Source organism: Camelus dromedarius, chromosome 5, assembly GCF_036321535.1.
Source record: "Camelus dromedarius isolate mCamDro1 chromosome 5, mCamDro1.pat, whole genome shotgun sequence".
NCBI classification, from domain to species: Eukaryota; Metazoa; Chordata; class Mammalia; order Artiodactyla; family Camelidae; genus Camelus; species Camelus dromedarius.
The window spans coordinates 59,299,909-59,317,099 of NC_087440.1; the positions used below are offsets into that span (position 1 = coordinate 59,299,909).

A 17,191-nucleotide genomic window follows, 5' to 3' on the forward strand; every position below is an offset into this window, starting at 1 on the left:
GCTTCCAGAAACCTAGATCATGTAATTTTTAATTTGGAATTAAATCTTGCATTTTAGAGTTAGTACAAAAGGTAGCTTGTGCTTTTCCTTTATTTGAGGAGAAAAAATAATGATAATATTTGTTGTGTACTATACGTTCTATAACAGATAAGTCTCAGTAAACTGTAAACTGTCCTTTCATAGTAGACTTGAAGCTTGCTGAGTAAGACAAGGTAAAGTTATGTTTCAAATTATTGCTTAAAATTACAGCCATGTATAATTACCTTTGTCAGCATTTGCATTGTTTTTCAAATGTATGTTTTTCTATATGGAAATGAGCTGAATTTTAGAATCTTTCCACAAATGCTTATATTTTTAACTAACGAATGATTGAAATATAACCTAGGACTCTAAGGTATATTTTAGAAGAGAAACAGGGGCTGCATTTTGTTACATTCTAGACGAGTAAAATTTTACTTATACTATTGACAGAGGAGTTTACATACATTTTCCCCCTCTGAATGTGGATATTATCTAAGGTTGCATGATTTGTTGTGGCTCTTCTTGCTACAGTTTCCCCCCTCAAAACCTTGTTTATTTACTATTTATATGGCAACTAAAACAGAAATTGAAAGGGCCTCAGTTTTGTGTTACACTTTTGAAAATCAGCAAAATGTACTTGAATTACTTAATGTAGGTGTTTTTCAAGATTCATTGTTAGGCTCTCACTCTTTATACATTTATCTCCTCCAGATCTTATTTATTCTTGTGACTTTGCCCATCATTTTGTTGATGATAACAGCAAAATATCTCTTTGGTTTATTTTATATTTTTAGCTGCCTTTACTGAAAATTTCTACTTGGTTATTTTATACTCAGCAGTATTGAACCTTAAACCACCACCTGAAACTATTTTGTAAACAGCTTTATTGAGGAATAGTTTGGTGCTGAGCATCATTTCATGTACTTATTAGCCATTTCATGTACTTAATAGCCAAACTATTAAAATCTGTCCATTTTTAAATTTTTTTTTTGTTTTTTGTTTTTAATTATTCACTTATGAGTCCTTTGTATGTATTCTGGATACAAATTCTCTGTAAGGCCTGTGGTTTGCAAATATTTTGTCCCAGTCTGTGTTTTATCTTTTTTTAAAAAAAATCTTCTCTCCACAATCCTTCCTTATCCCAATTTCCCTGTTTCCATTAGTCTTCAGCTCTGTCTGGTTTTCACATTTTAGTATTACACTCAGTTGTACTAGATTGCTACCAAGTTTTGCTGGTTAATTATAGTAATTTTTTTCCTCTTCCTCTCAGTCACTACTCAAATCTAGACCATATTACTTCAACCCTAATTACTAAAATAACGAAAAACTTGACCTATTTGATTCTAGGCTCTTTTTTCTTTGGCACTATTATATTCTTCTCTGCTATAAATGCATAGCTATTTTTCTTTTGAGTCTAACCAAGATTCCATGATATATTTTTAAACTATTTATAATTAAAATTTTCAAAAATAGCAAAGTAGAAAAATCATAGAATGAATGCTCATATACCTAATATCTAGGTTCAGTAATTTTTAATTTGCTTCATTTTATATGTATTTTTTTCTGAACCATTTTGAAGCAAACTGCAGTTACTGTGAAATTTTACCTTTGAATTTCTTTATCTTTAGCCTACATGTCCCTCTTATCTTCCCTGGTATAGGACATTCTTATACATAACTATAATGACATAATGACACCAAACAAAATTGATAAAAATTCTCTAATGTAATCTCATACCCAGTTCATATTCACATTTCCTCAATTTTCCCCCAAATGTCTCATGACTTTTTTTTCCTTCCTAAATTGGTACCAAGCTAAATATACCCATTTTGGCAAATTTAGAAAATACTGCATAAAGATAAAAATATGAGTAGTTCACAATCTTATCACCTAGAGATTTCTCAGCTAATTTTGGTGTTTTTTGTTATAGTTTTTTTCTCATACAGATTTAAAAAATAGTTTAGATCATCCTCATTATATACTTAATATCTTGTTAATTTCTCTTTGACCTTAATTTTAAATGGTATAGTGCTGTTACAGTTGAACTCTTATTTACCTAAATTTTCCAGTATTGCTGAACATTTATGTTCCTTTTGGTTTTTCACAATTATAAATTAAACTATGATGAACAGTCTTTTGAATGAAGATTTTATTAGTATATTTCTGATTTTTTCTTGTAAATTCTTACAAGTGAAACTATTGGGTTAAAATATGAATATTTTAAAGGTTTACTAAATTGCTTTTCATAAAGAAAACAATTCCATTATTTGCTCTCCTGCCAGCAGTGTATGAGAGCATCTTTCTGTACCTTCTCTTGTTACATTGGGCATTATTCATTTATTTTATCATTTATTTGGTAATTTGATGGAGATGTGTTTTGATGTTGTTTTGAAGAGTCTCATTTTTTATCATAGAAGTTCGATTAGTCTTGGAGTATTTTCTGGCTGTGATTTAAGCAATACTATACTGATTCAGTCTCTTTCTACCCCCATCTCCCCGTATATCCATTCTTTGCTTGTGTTTATTTCTTACTGTCTCAAGACACAACATGCTGCTCCAGTATATGGCTGTCTCTCCATTGCCTTGCTTTTGTAGACTTTGTCCTGTGAGGTCTAGCACAAGTTGCACTGTTTCAGTTTTCTACCTTTCATTGATTCTTCCTCTCTTGATTTTCTGTAGCCCTGCAGTCTATACCGTATCATTTGGTACGAAGTCAAATTTAGTTCACGTGTTATGTATTACTAGTGTATGATACAGTGTGACTTCTTTAATCTGAATCCTACTTTTCCTGGTAATTTAGAATAATATCACACTTACTATTTTGAATGGAAATACCACATCCAGAAACTTTTAAACAGCCTTTAGCCTCCAGTCACTTGAAACCTCTTAACATTTTCCTCATAGCACTTCGTGTTGAGACATCTGATCTCTTGGTGATTTTTTTTTTAATCTTAATTATGTCATTGACTTGTCCTGTAAATTCTTCTTCAGCTTTAGATTTAAGAAATTTGGCATTTATCTCACACCAGTTTTTTGAAAATAGATTGAATGTTACAATATCAGGTTGTGTGTCATTTATGAACTTTGTTTTATTCTCATGGTGAACAGAATTACCATTGAGTAATCTTTATATCTCTCTAAATACATAATTCTAAAAAACATTTCTTTTTGAACCTGTGGCATTTTGACTGTGTTTAAATTATTAGATTTTGTATAAAAATTTGTTTTAAACCATCTAGGACTGACTTAGTAACATCAGATTTTTAAATTGAGCAACTATGATTATATTGTCTAAAAATAGGCTATTAAAAGGCAGTGTGGTATGGTAGAGCCCATACTGGACAGGAAATAGGAGATATGATTCTATGTTACTTTAGGAAAATTTATATCTTAGGGGGTCTTAGTTTCTTTATCCATGAAATAAAGAAGTTAGGGGAAAAGAGCACAGACTTTAAAATCTGAGAGACTTGGCTTCTAATCCTTAACCCACCATTAACTAGTGTGACCTTGCTAAGTCACGTATCTAAACCCCTGTTCCTCATCTGTGAAGTAGGGATGATAACATTTATCTCAAAAATCTACTGTCAGTACTAATGAAATAATGCATTAAAAGCCTTTAGGCCAGTGCCTGGCACTGAGTAAATAATATTAACTATTATTATTAGATGATCTTTTATATACCTCAAAAGACTGGATTATATGCATCATAACTTCAGTAACTTGGGCATCGTTGCTGATATTTAGGCCATGGTTACTTTTAATATGTTGATTCCCACTGTAGTGACTTAAAAGAGCCCATCTTTTTTTGAATATTATCTTCCCTGAAAAATATTCCAGCTCTTGAAAGTATCCATTCTGTATCATCTTTCCTGGGCCTTGCTTTCTTATCTGTAATGTGAAAATGGAATAATCTGCATTACTGTGTCATGGGATGACTATAATATAATAGGTGTTCTTTTAAAATTCTTACAGTTTTTCTTTTTCTTTTCTCTTCTTTTTTTTTTCCCCCAATCTAAAAAATATGACAGTAATAGTGGACTGTTTGTATCATGTGGCGGGAGGATGCAGTACTTGGCAACTTATGAAGAAGACATTTTGAAGCAGGGTTGTCAAAATGCCACTCAAAATATCCCCCTTGGGCCTCTTCTTAACCTATATAATACTCTACTCAGATTTACTGTTCAAAAATTGGATTACTGTGAGGTAGTATAAGATTTAGCTTGAGTGTTTCATGTTTATTTAGAAAGACTGTGAAACATATGGAGGTTAAGGGTTAAAATAATGTTAATGGAGTTTTCCAGATACCTCACTTTTATTCTCTTTGTTGGTGTGTAGTATTTCAGCCAGATAAATAAGTAAATCAGAATATCTAAAACCTATTTTAAAAAATAGTGGTAAAGTGTACATAACATAAACTTTACCATTTTAACCATTCTTAAGTACATTCACAGTGTGCCTCCATCACTAGGATTTTTTAATCTTCTCCAACTAAAACTCTATACTGATTTATTTTTTATTTTTTTTAAGGGAAAAGCAACAAGTTACATACAGTCTGTGCTCATTTAAATACTAATATCTCATCCTTTGTCCTCCCATGGCCTCTGGCATCCACCATTCTGTTTTCTGTCTCTATGAATTTGACTGCTCTAGGAACTTTGTGTCATTGAAATCATACAGTATTTGTTGTTTTGTGATTAGCTTATTTCATTCACTTGGCATAATGTCTTTAAGGTTCATCATGTTTTAGCATGTGTAAAAATTTCTTTCAAGACTGAATAATATTCCGTTGTATGTATACCCTATTCATTAATCTATCGATGGACACATGGTTTACTTTTACCTTTTGGCTATTTTGAATAATGCTGCTACAAACAGGTGTACAAATATCAGTTCAAGTTTCTACTTTCACTACTTTGGTATATATACCCATAAGTGGAGTTGTTGGCTCATATGTCAATTAACAAAAACATTGTAATTAGTAACTATAAGAACTGGTTTTTATTAATAGTTTAGGAAGAAGAGAAACTAATGAGAACTATACCAAGAAAATTGCAGAACTAGAGTTAGAATCAGAAAACATGGACTATATAAAATAATAGAGATTTTTAAAAATTTGATTATGATAAATAAGTAAATCTCAGTATGATGGTGCTGTATGGCTGAATGACATTTTATTTTGTATATTTGTGATCAAATATGGTCTTTTTATTTTAGTTATCCAGTAGTTCTTTCTTTTTAGAAAAATACCTGGATATTTCATTCAGCTTAGTTTTTAGCATAAAATTTCTGTGTGTGTGTGTGTGTGTGTCTAAGTAGATATCACATACACACATTTGGTAAGTAAGTTTGATTCCATTTTAAAGTCTTAAGAGAGTAGGCATTTATATGGCAAAACTTTGCAGAGAGTAATTTCATTAGTGTCCTTCTTTAATTAGGGCTTTCAAGAAAACACTGGTTACCAAAATTGTCAAAGTTGTATAATAAACATAGGAAAATGTGAGGACAGACTGCTTATATATTTGCTGAATTTTACCATTGACATTGAACAGCTATACTCTTTAAGGCTAAATTTGAATTTAATGTTGGATTTGGTTTTTCTTCTTTAAATCATGTGTTTTTGACTCTATGTTAATTATATAATGTGGGTTTCAGTAACGTAATAAATAAAGGGTAATATTTTTAATGTGAGGAATTTAGTTCATCTTTAAAATGATTACAAATAAGTAGTTATAGGAAAGTAGTATTAAAAAGTATCACCTCCCTTCATTTTTCTAACAGGGACAACATATTTCATTAGCACCAATTCAAAAGCTTGAAGAAGTTCTGTATGAATACCAACCACTGCAAATAGAGACGTGTGGACCGCAAGTTCCTGAGCTTGAAATGCTTGGAAGACTTGGGTAAGTGCTCAGAAAATCTCATTGAGGAGCTGATGTTTAGGCTTTGTTGTTATGTTTTTAACTGACACATTAACGTCTTTAGATTTTGAGTTTATAGAACTTTACTCTTTTGTAAAAATTGAATGGTGCTTAATACTAAGTTAATACATTATTTTTTTCTATGGTATTATAAGGTCTTTTGAGATTGAGATTGGATTGTATTAGTTCCCTTTTAAGGCTCTCTTTGGCAGCTGTACTGAAGTAGCTGTTTTCATTCTCAGCTCCCTGTTTTTTTGGGGGGATGGGGAAGTAGGAGCTTAATTTAGTCAGCAATAAGCCAGTGAAAATAGAGTTGAACTCTTTGCCATGAGAAAAAGTAGATTTACTCATTGTCTGCTGTGTAAAGTGAAATTATGAGAAATGAGCCACAAAATATATTTTGTCAAATTATATAATGTAGGGCTGGCCTAGTGGCTTAAAAACTGTATTATATGCATTCATTTTGGAAGTGAACCTGGGATTGTGGCTATTTTGAGTGATGGAGATTATCACAGTCTGTCTTAGGGGAACAAATGGGTATTTGCATTTGTACAGGCACAGGCTTTGTAGGATGGAGCAAATCATATCTTGATCTGGTGTCTGAGTCTAAAATATTGAATGAAAAGATGATCCAGGAACAGTTGTTTCTTAACAAAATAAAATAGTGTAAAGAAAATAATGTAAAAAGAAAATAATGGATATAATGAAGCCAAGTAATAAAAACAAAAAAAGACCCCCAAAACAAAAATAAAATGGATGAAACAGATAATAAAACCTACATGAATCGTCAAAGCAAAACTGCAACCTTGAACATGGGTGCGTAGCATTTTAGATATGAATATGGAGGCTCCAAGGTCTAATTACTGTTAAAATGATTGATAATTCAGTTTTCTGCTATTTGATAGATCTTAAGATTTTCCTTAGTTTTGTATTCTCTTAAAAGTCCTGAAACCTCCAAGAATGAAGCTGTGGGGAAGTGAAACAGAACCTAAAACCTTCCTTGAGTTTGAGATAACAAATTTATCAAATAATTGGCTTAAGTGCTAAAATTGAAACTTGAAAAGACAGGCAGTATTGAATTTTATGATGTATAAAGTTATGTGATACAGACATCAATTTTTTAATCTCTTACTGGGTTAGCAAGAGCCAGAATTCTTTATCTCTAGAATAAATTTTCTTAAAATCTTTACTTTTAATGTCAGTGAAGACAAAATATTTAAAATAGTACTCCTCTGTTACAGTTGCCTTTTCCAATAATTTTGTCATCAAAATTACATTTGAAAGATTATGAAAATGGCTGTGAATAATAATAACACAATAGTAAACTGTATAGCAGTTAGTACAAAGGATAGGAAGAGGGAAAAAAACTTTGCTGTTGTAATATTCTTACTCTATACATGAAGTGGTATACTAGTATTTGGATATGTTTAATATAAACCCTACAGCAACAACTAAAAATGTAGAATAAAGAGGGATAGTCAATAAGCCAATAGCAGAGAAAGTAATGAGATCATTAAAAATCTATTAATGAGATCTATTAATGAGAAGGAGGACAGGAAAAGAGAGAGGCAAAAAATAAAGAAATGGAATAATTAGGAGACAAATATGGTGGTAGATTTGATCTTAACTATATCAGTAATTACATTGAATGTGAAACCAGCACTATCCAATAAAGCTTTTAGAAATGTGTTCTGTGTCTCTGCTGTCCAGTGTAGTAGCCACCAGTTGCATGTTTCTACTGAGTACTTGAATGTGCCTGGTGCAATTGAAAAACTGAGTTTTAAATTTTATTCAGTTTAATTTAAATAACCATGTATGATTAATGGGTGCCGTATTTGCTAGCACAGGTCTACATACGCCAAATAAATTGAATTAAGAAGATTGAATTAAGAAGAGCAAGATTTACTATATGTTTTCTAAAGTCATCTGGCATTATATATAAACATATACTTTCTATAAGCTTTAAAAGTTTCTTTGAAATCTTGGATCTATAATTTGTTGTTTTTTTTTTATAAATAGCTCATCCAGTATCTCTTCGCAGATTCATTCTGCCCCATTTTCTCTGTGTTTTCATTCTGAGACTCTGACTTAACATATATAAGACCTTCTGATGTTTTATAGTTCTTGGATGCTCTTTTTTGTGTTTTTCAATCTTTTCTTGAATTTGTATTTCAAAAGTTTGGGTAATTCCTCTTGTCCTATCCTCAAAGTTCACTTAGTCTTCTTCAGTGTCCCTTCTGCTGATAAGCCCATCACAGGAATGCTTTGATACTGCAGTGTAGGTTTCTAGCATTTTCACTTCACTTTTTCCTGTAATTTCCATCTCTTTGCTGAAATTCCTTATCTATTTGTACATATTATCCATTTTTTTCACTAAATCCTTTAGCTTATTAATCATGTTATTTTCAAGTGCCTCTTTGTTGGTTCCAGCATCTCTAGGTCTAGTTCTATTGACTATTTTATGTCTTGATGATAGATTTGTTTTTCTTTCTTTCTTGTGAATATTGGACATTCTGTGCAACAGAACAGTAGAAACTGAGATTATTAATATTTATGGCCAGAAATATTTATGCCCCTTTTCCTGTCAGGCCATTAGTAGGGAGTTGAGTATTTAGTCTGTAGTTTGATCTCAGTTTGGATTTTGTTGTTGCTTAAGTTACCATTAGTATATCACAGGCATCAAATTCTTCCAGCCATGATCTGCTGCCACTTTGTGCACAGTATGAGGCCTGGAGTGCTGGAGAGATTTTCTCTGTCTTCTTGCTCCACCCTCAGCTTTCAGCAGACTCTGACTCTGTAAGTTTGAGCCATAGAAGGGGTTCTCTCTCTTAGTGTCCCTTCTCAGCAAGAGACTCCTCTTGCTTTTTCCTTGGGAAAAGTGTTGTGGTGGGAGCAAGGGAATCTTCTTAGTTCTTCTTTTCTGATTTTAGTCTTCGGGGGTCCTTTGTGTCAGAGCCTCAGAATGGTGCTTTCTCATTGTACCTTTCTCTTACTCAGAGGCAAACAACTTCTGTCTCTTACTTCATGATGCAGGTGAGTTTGCTATTCCTCTTCCAACCCTACAGCCGAGCTCTGTCTTGTGTTGGTGGGGGATAGGAGGTCTTGGATACAGGACAGTTTCCTGCCTCTCCTTCAGCCTCTGCTTTGTCAGTATGTTAGTTTAGGTAAGAGTGGGTTTTCTGCCTTTCCTCAGTGGTTGAAGACTTGTCTGTCTCACTGCAGGATCAGGGAGGGTGGCAGTAGGTGTTCTACTCCTCCTCTATGACACGCAAATTTTGCTCTTCCCCAGCATCTGAGTCCTGGCTGGTTTTTTAAATAGTTCTTATCCTCTTGTATGTTCATTTTTTGCTGATTTTTGTTAGGTCTCTTCAATGGAATATCCTCTTCTTTTTCCTTTTTTAATCTGCTGTGGTGGTGGTGCTGCTGTATATATCTTTGTGAATATTCAGCTAAACTTGTTAGAATTCTGTGTGAAACAGATGTAGCTCTATTGACTGTTTTTTCCTTCCTTTTTTGAGTAAACATTTTAAATAGGATAAGCTTTGGCAACACTTCTGATTGTTTGGAGCCCTTTTTGGTTTCCTTCTGTCTTTACCATTATGGTTTGAATTTTAAAATGTATGGTAACTGCACTTTAGATAAGGTATAATCATAGTGTTTGTACTTTCCCAAGTGTTTCATACGTAAAATCTTATTTGAATGTAAATAAAGGACACTGGATCATGGTTTGATTTTGTTTTGTTTTAGTGGTTTGGGGGTGAGGTGGGGGCTTTCATTAAGTACTGACAAATTTAGAGTATGGTTAGTTCTACAATACTGGAAGTATATTTTTGTTTCTTTCAACAAAGACTGTTAACATATATTCTGTATCCACAACAGTTAAGAAGACAAATTGTTCTGATTATAAGTAAACATGTATACATTTCAAGCGGTAAACCTTGACTGTAAATTTCTTTCAGCCATCTGTGGCTAAGGATTTCCAGATCATTAGTATTGATGTCGGAATTGCTGTAAAAAATTGACTTTTTCTTGATGTAGAAGTATCTCCCAAAATAGAATGTATCTCACACCTTCTTTCTCCTCAGTCTTCTATCTTAAGAAAGGGATTGAATTCCATACAGTTTTTTGTTTTTGGAGCCAGAATTAGCTCAGGTGGTCTCTTTGGTGATATGTTATAACCTCATACTTAAAACAGTTGCCAAAATGAATCTTAAATTGATTTCTTATTTTACTAGTTCATTTTCTTTTCTGGGATTATTATTTGAAGATGCATGCATTCTTCCTTTTTTATTACTCTAGATTTAATAGTTTTTTTTACATAATCTAATTTTTAGAAACATTTAGAGAGAAACTGAAGAAGTTACTCTGTGAAGTGACTTTTGAAAGAATAATTTGGTATCTACAAAGGTGCTGCTCTTAAGGTACAAGGAATAGAACTTGCATTGACTTGAGGTGTAATACTTATACATCTGTTCTAAGAGTTGTCAATATCTTTGTTAAAAGATTGCATCTAATAAGCCCCAGTTATTCCTTTACAACGGACTCTCTCCCTTCCCATAAAACTCTGGCTTCTACTCTTCTCTTTTTTTTCCTGCTTAGAAAAGATTTCTATTTTATATTATGTTATTCTACAGAGGAAACAAATTCAATTTTCTCTAGAGGCAAATAGGGAATGAATTAACTATCTCATTTCCATTTTCCTGTATCTGCTTTGAAATCTGTATGACATAATGAAGTTAAGAATAGCACACTTTGTAGCTCTTTGTTGGTACAAAACTATGGATGCAGGCACTTTCAAAATAATTTTAATTATATATACTTTTGGAGTTTATGGCATAAGATCGTGGGATCATTGTATCTCCAATGCCTCATGTTTAACATTTTTGTCCTCATGAGATAAAGGACGAAATTGGAAGTACACTGCCATGAGATTTTAGGTGGTTTTTACTGAGATCTTTTATAAAGTTAGTTAAACTTGAGAAGCAGATGAAGAATAAATGAGAATTTCTCATTCAAGAGGGTATTATGAATATACAATTGTAATTGAAATTGCACTGGTAGTACTCTTCTGGTTTGCTCAAGGCAATATGTAAACATGTTTTATTAATTCTTTGCCAGTGGGAGCAAGCATTGGAAAAATTTAACTGCTAATTGAAATTCCCCAGACTGCAGCTTTAGTGGTTAATTTAGTAAAGTTGCATTGATTGGCATTGTGAGACTGTCTTTTTAATAATCAACTGACTTTCTAGTTAATATTTTACTACCTTCCACCCAAAGAAGAGTTTTTCCCTTAACGGATATAAATTATAAGCATTTATCAATTTTATTAATCAGTCTCAAATTATTTAGTGAGGTATTGTTACTATTTTAAATACATACATGATTATGTAATATGAGTTATTCATTCATGAACCTATTATAGAAATAAGGGAAAACTGTTGTTTTATAAGATAAACTATAATCTTTAGTAAGATGTGCGTTTTTCAGTTACCCTTATTTGTGAATTTAAATGAAGCCATTTGCTGCCAAATTTCTGTAGAATAAAATTTTAATCTTCATTTCCTGTAGAACACTTTTGTAGTCCCTATCACCCCCTGGATACAACCAAACACCACTCTTTTTGGCATTTCATTTGGAATTGCTTCAGACTAAAAAATTGGTGAGGAAAGAGTGGACGTTTAGATTTTATTGAGTTTTCATATGTCTCAAACATTTCTTGGAAATTAATTTTTATTTTATCATACTTGTGACGCTATTGTTATAAAGTTGTTTTCATTATTCTTTCTAACCTGTTCTTGCTTAAAAATACTTTTGTTTTGAATCTAGCTGTTTAACTGATAATTTTAATTGTTCTTTTAGGTGACTATCTAGAAGTCAATCATTTGAACAAACACTTTTTCTTTCTTTTAAATACTCTCTGACTTTACTTTCATATTTTATTGCATTTGACTGGAATTTTCTTGACGTGATGTTATACAATTTTGATAACTGCGGTTTCTTCTATCTGATTTTTTTTTTGAGTGCTTTAAGTGTTTCATCATTAAGTATCATTTTGGTTGGTTAAGTGATTTTTTTTCTTTATTATGTTGAAGTATTTTTTAAAAATCATGCCGCAGAATTTCTGGTTTTTTTTGGTAAGAATCTCCACCTACTAACTTATACATGAATTGTGGAAGAATGGAGAAAAGGTGTTTGTTTTATGTTTGTTTTGTTTTTGATCCTGGCTATCTAAGTTTATATATTTAGAAAAATTCTCAAGGACACCAGAAAATCATGTAATATGGGAAAATACAAATTCACAAAAGATTGCAATATGTATGAGTATGTAATATATGATATATACTTTGTCATAATTATCAAAGTGTTACTAAATTAACTCTTTTTTCTGGCTGTGACAGCAAAATGTCTTTAATATCTGTTTTTGTTGGCATTTGAATTAGAAATCAGCTCACACGTCTATCATGAACCTTTGCGCTTTAAGTTTTAGTCTGGCACTAGTCTTGTAAGTTTTAAATCTTTTTATGCAGTCTTGGAAAGAATATGTTTCTACTTGAAGCAGTTGTCAAACAAGCTTCTTTCATCGACAGTCAGACACAGGGCAGCTGAATGAGGCTGTTTAGTCTAGAGTAAATGCTCACGAGATTACAAGGTCACTGAGGAAATGTAATTATACAGTTGATTCCAGGATAGTCTTTTGTAGTAAGGTCTTTAAGACTATTAAATCATAATATTAATTAGAAAATACATATATTCCAAAATTAATCTCAGAAAAGCAGCATTAAATAAATGAAATTATTTAGTTTAATAATACAATTATAACTATAAATTACTACAATAGAATATAGTTTTAATTCAGATTTCTACAGGACTCTAAAAAAAGAAGTTCAATTTCTTATTAGAATTTACTCAGTTCCTCCCAAATCACTATAAAATTAATCAACCCTGTATATCTGTATATAATTTTCTCCGTTGGGAAATGAAACCTCATAGTATTTAGCTCATGTTAACTGAGAAAACAATTGATTATTTAGCAATTTTTAAACTTTTGTTATTCATTTGATTATTACTCATTCTATTATGAAGCACCTCCTGTGTGCCAGTTACTTTTCTAGGTACCAAAAAAACAGTGAGCAAAACAGAGAGAATACCTACTGTCATGAAGCTTACATTCTACAGGGATGAAACCAAAAATATAAATACACTAATGAATTTGTTAGATGACAGTATTTTGAAGACAAATGCAGCAGGATAAAGGGGTATGTAGTGATTGGAGTAGAGTGCTATTTTTACATAGGTAGGAGTGGAATATTTTTTGTAGGATGATATTTGAACATACATGAATTAAGCAAAGAAGCTAATCATGTAATATTATGGGCAGAGGCAGACGAAATTGTAAGCACAAAGGCCTTGTGGGAGTGAGGAAAAGAAAGAAGGCCACTGTCTGGAGCAGAATGAAGTGAGGAATAGTAGGAGATGACGTCAGAGTGGTAGCAGGTTTTTATGTAAGAAGGCAGGCTGAACCCAGTTAGATCATGTAGGGTATTTTGTGGTTTTTTTGAGATGATAGTCAAGACTTGGGCTTTTACTTTGAAGAAGATGATAAGTTATTGAATTTTAAACAAAGGTGTGTCCAATGATTTACATTTACAAAAGTCTGTTATAGGAGAGTCGATGGTGGGTGAAAGCAAGAAAACTTGCAGCTCTCCTGGTTAAGATGGTAGTGGCTTATATACTAAGTTGGTTAACAATATAGTTGCTGCGAAGCTGGTCAGATTATGAATATAATTTTGATAGTGTAAAATAGAGAATTTTTGATGGATTGGATGTGGAATGGTATGAGGAACAAAGTTGCCGTTTAAATGTGATGAGGGAGACTAGGGGGAGGGGCTCTTTGAGGCAGGACAGCTGTGCCACTTGCTTTAAATTCTGTTATTTATCAAGTGTTTTTTAAAAATATGTTTCTAGAGAGGCTACAAGAACTGGGAAAAAACCTTAACAACTCTCCTTTTTCACAGGAGAGTGAACTTTCATGAGTTCTACAGGAGAGGCCAAAGGAGAAAACTCTTGTGTTCATAATCATTTCTCTGGTTAGTGCAAAGCTCGGACTAGATTCTTAGTCTTTCAGGATACTTTTTCCTCTGCCTTGACATATACAGAGCTTTCAAAATCTGCATGAGCTTTTTTCGCTCATTCAGCAAAAGCTATATGCTTTTAGGTTATTTTAGTTTCAGGTAGTATATTTAAGGGCAGTGAATTAAAATTATGTACAACTTTGCTTACTTATAGTCTCAAAAAAGGAAAATGAAATTACTCTGCTCGAATATGAGCTAAATTTTCAATCCCCATTTTTTACCCCATGAGGAAAATAGGATTGAGTTGGGCGTAGTTACTCACAAGCTTTTGGGTTAGAGCTTTGTTACAAGTGATCTGCTAGCAAGAGTGTTGCAAGGGTGGGGTGGTAGGAATGGTGCATCCCAGGTGCAGGCAATAAGGATTGCATTATCTGGAGAGAATTTTAAAAAATGATAAAACCAATTAAAAGTCAGTCTGTTTTTTTTATCACCATGTACTAGCAGTTCTAAACAATGTTGGTTTTCAAATATTCTTTCCTGAAAAAATCTTTTGTTGGTCCAAGTTCTAAATAATTGCTGTTATTATTTTTGAACTTCATAGTATATAAGTAAGCTTCTGATGAGCATCTTTATTTTTTGTTCTTGAATAATACTGTATTGTACACAGAAATCCTGGAGAGCTTCCAGGTTTATAGTCAGCCTCAAACCCTTCTCTCTCCCAACCCCAATGAACTCAGCTACATTTAGCCTCACTTAGAGTTAAGTTAGTAAGATCTCAGAATCTTTCTAGCTCCTTTCTGGCAAAATTTCTCTTTCCATCTCCCCGGTATTACTAAATATTTCTGAGTTTAAGCTGTAGATTTGAAATAAACGCTGATTATCTAGTGATTGAAGAGATGATGAAATAGAATTTAAGTTCTTGGAACATTTATTTGTGTTTAAAGCTTTTTGAATAGGGGTAGCCTGAAAGTTTCTAGGAAAAAATCCTAAAGAAACAAACAGTATTGCAACTTACGGAATTTATTGTGAAATAGCTATTTTATGAAACTATAAATACAGCTAATTTTTATCATTAAGATATTTCCTAGCTGTTTGGATATCTATTGCTTAAAGAAAGAAACTTGAAATTAAAATTAACAAAAATATTCTTTAATTTATTATGAACAAGGATAAATGGAATAATCTGGCTTTATTACCTATTAAACATAAATATGCAAAGAAGATCAATTTTAATGTATTCAGTGAAAAATTTGCAGAAGTAAAAGCTCAAAACAAACTATAATATGACAGTCTGTTATATACTTATATTTTACTGTTTTCAAAAATTAAATTAATATAATTAATGCATATTTTAATTTGTTACTTTCCCTTTTTGTTATGTAAATTTTATTTTAATTTTACATTAAAAATTTCTAGTGGCATAATTATGTGTACAAAGTCCAAAAATAGAAAAATCTCACTGTGTTTTTCCAGCATTGTTATTGTTTTTCTTTTCATGATTATTACAGGAAATAATTTTCTTGTATAAAGGAGCATGTGTGATAAACAATGATCTGCTTTGGCTGTCCAGTATGCTAGGTGTGCAACTGTCTGTAAGAGTTGCCCCTGAGGATGGGATCCTGGGTCATGTTTCTGTAACACCAAATCTTATCAGTTTAGTCATAAAATTAAGTTCTGTGTCATACTTGGTCATACTTCTTTCAGAAGAATGTGGAGACTTAGATTTGAAAAAAGTAAGAGCAACAGAAATAAAGTACTGGTTAGAAATTAGATCCTGCCTAGATTAAAAGAATTGTGATTGTTGGATCTGGAAAACAAATGGCTGTGCTTTGAAAGAGCAGAATGAATACAGTGGGATAGTCATTTTTTTTTTAGTTTATGAAACCTTTTTGAAGAGAATACAATTTTTGAAAAGAAAAATAGCAATAAGGTGGTAAAATGTGGATTAGATGACCAGCCAGCATTGACTCTTCCTGATGAAACATTTCAGTGTGGGAGAAGATGCTGATTGGTTTTATGTAGCTATGATATTTGACTGAAAGCAAGATGCTATTTCAGGTTATTTTTCAAAGCTTATTGCCTTTATTGGAATCTACATGCCTCAAGATAAATTTTTGACTCTGCCAGCTTCTCCGACTTAGTTTTTGTTGTACTATGTATCTGTATATTTCTAAATCATGCAGTTATACTGCAGTTTCTTGATTTTCAATTTTTGACCTGCCTCTTGACAGTATTTCTTGGAACTCTATGGTCACTTTTCCAAGAAACCACCATTCTTCCTGAGGAAGACTTAGTTGTTACCTTTGTTCTCTCATTTGCTTGAAGTTAACATGTATAGCTTCATGGTGGTTCTGCCACTTCCATCTGTTTGTTGAGCTTGCCTACTGGTCTTGGTGGTTTTTATTTATTTATTATAGATAATTTATCCAGTATCATCTTAACTCTCGAAGTTTAAAAATGATATATTTAAAGGCTATATTATTAATGTTTTCAGATTGTGGATTATGTCCAATATTTTTAAAAATATAGTAAAACAAAATAAATTAGACAAGGGCATTGTATATAGTAAATGTAAGTATTGTTTATGAAACTCTTGTTTCAGTTATATTTGCATATGTCTAACATTTTTATTAAGTTCTGATGTAAAGAATATTTACTAATTATTGTAAGAAAAGTTTAAGAAATGTTGCTTTAGACACAGAACACACAATAGTAGAAGTTACTGCTCAAATAGTTTCTAAAGTCTAGAAAACAATACTTTTGAGGCTAAGGGAAATTATGTGTGGACATAAGGGTATAGCCTCTGCTTTTCTTCTATCATGAAGCTCTGAAATTTCATTAGTTTCTAAACCTCTTTTTTTTTTTTATAGGATAAATAGTCATCCCCATTTATCATCGAGGTCTAATGGACCCTTTTTATTTTTTTAAATTTTATGTTATTTTATGAATCATTTGCAGATGTAAGAATAAATGAATAGTGGGAAGAACTTTACTAGAAAATTTAGTAGAGATTTAGACATAGCACAATCAAATTTTTATTCCACGTGTTCTTGGTTTAGAAAGTATATACACCCAAAATTGACAACATCCTTTGAGTGCAACTAACCACTGATCAATGGTCATGCAGGAACTTGGAACATATCCATCTTGTAAATACTGAGTGCAGATTTCATATACATC

General features: G+C 32.1%; 1 protein-coding gene across 1 annotated transcript in view; it reads left to right on the forward strand.

Moving 5' to 3' along the window:
* Nucleotides 1-17,191, forward strand: part of MNAT1 (MNAT1 component of CDK activating kinase) — a 167,864-nt gene that overhangs the window by 89,809 nt on the left and 60,864 nt on the right. The window contains exon 7 of the mRNA XM_010976679.3: nt 5,800-5,921. Within this exon, the coding sequence (XP_010974981.1) occupies nt 5,800-5,921 (122 nt within the window). The remainder of the gene's footprint in view (nt 1-5,799; nt 5,922-17,191) is intronic.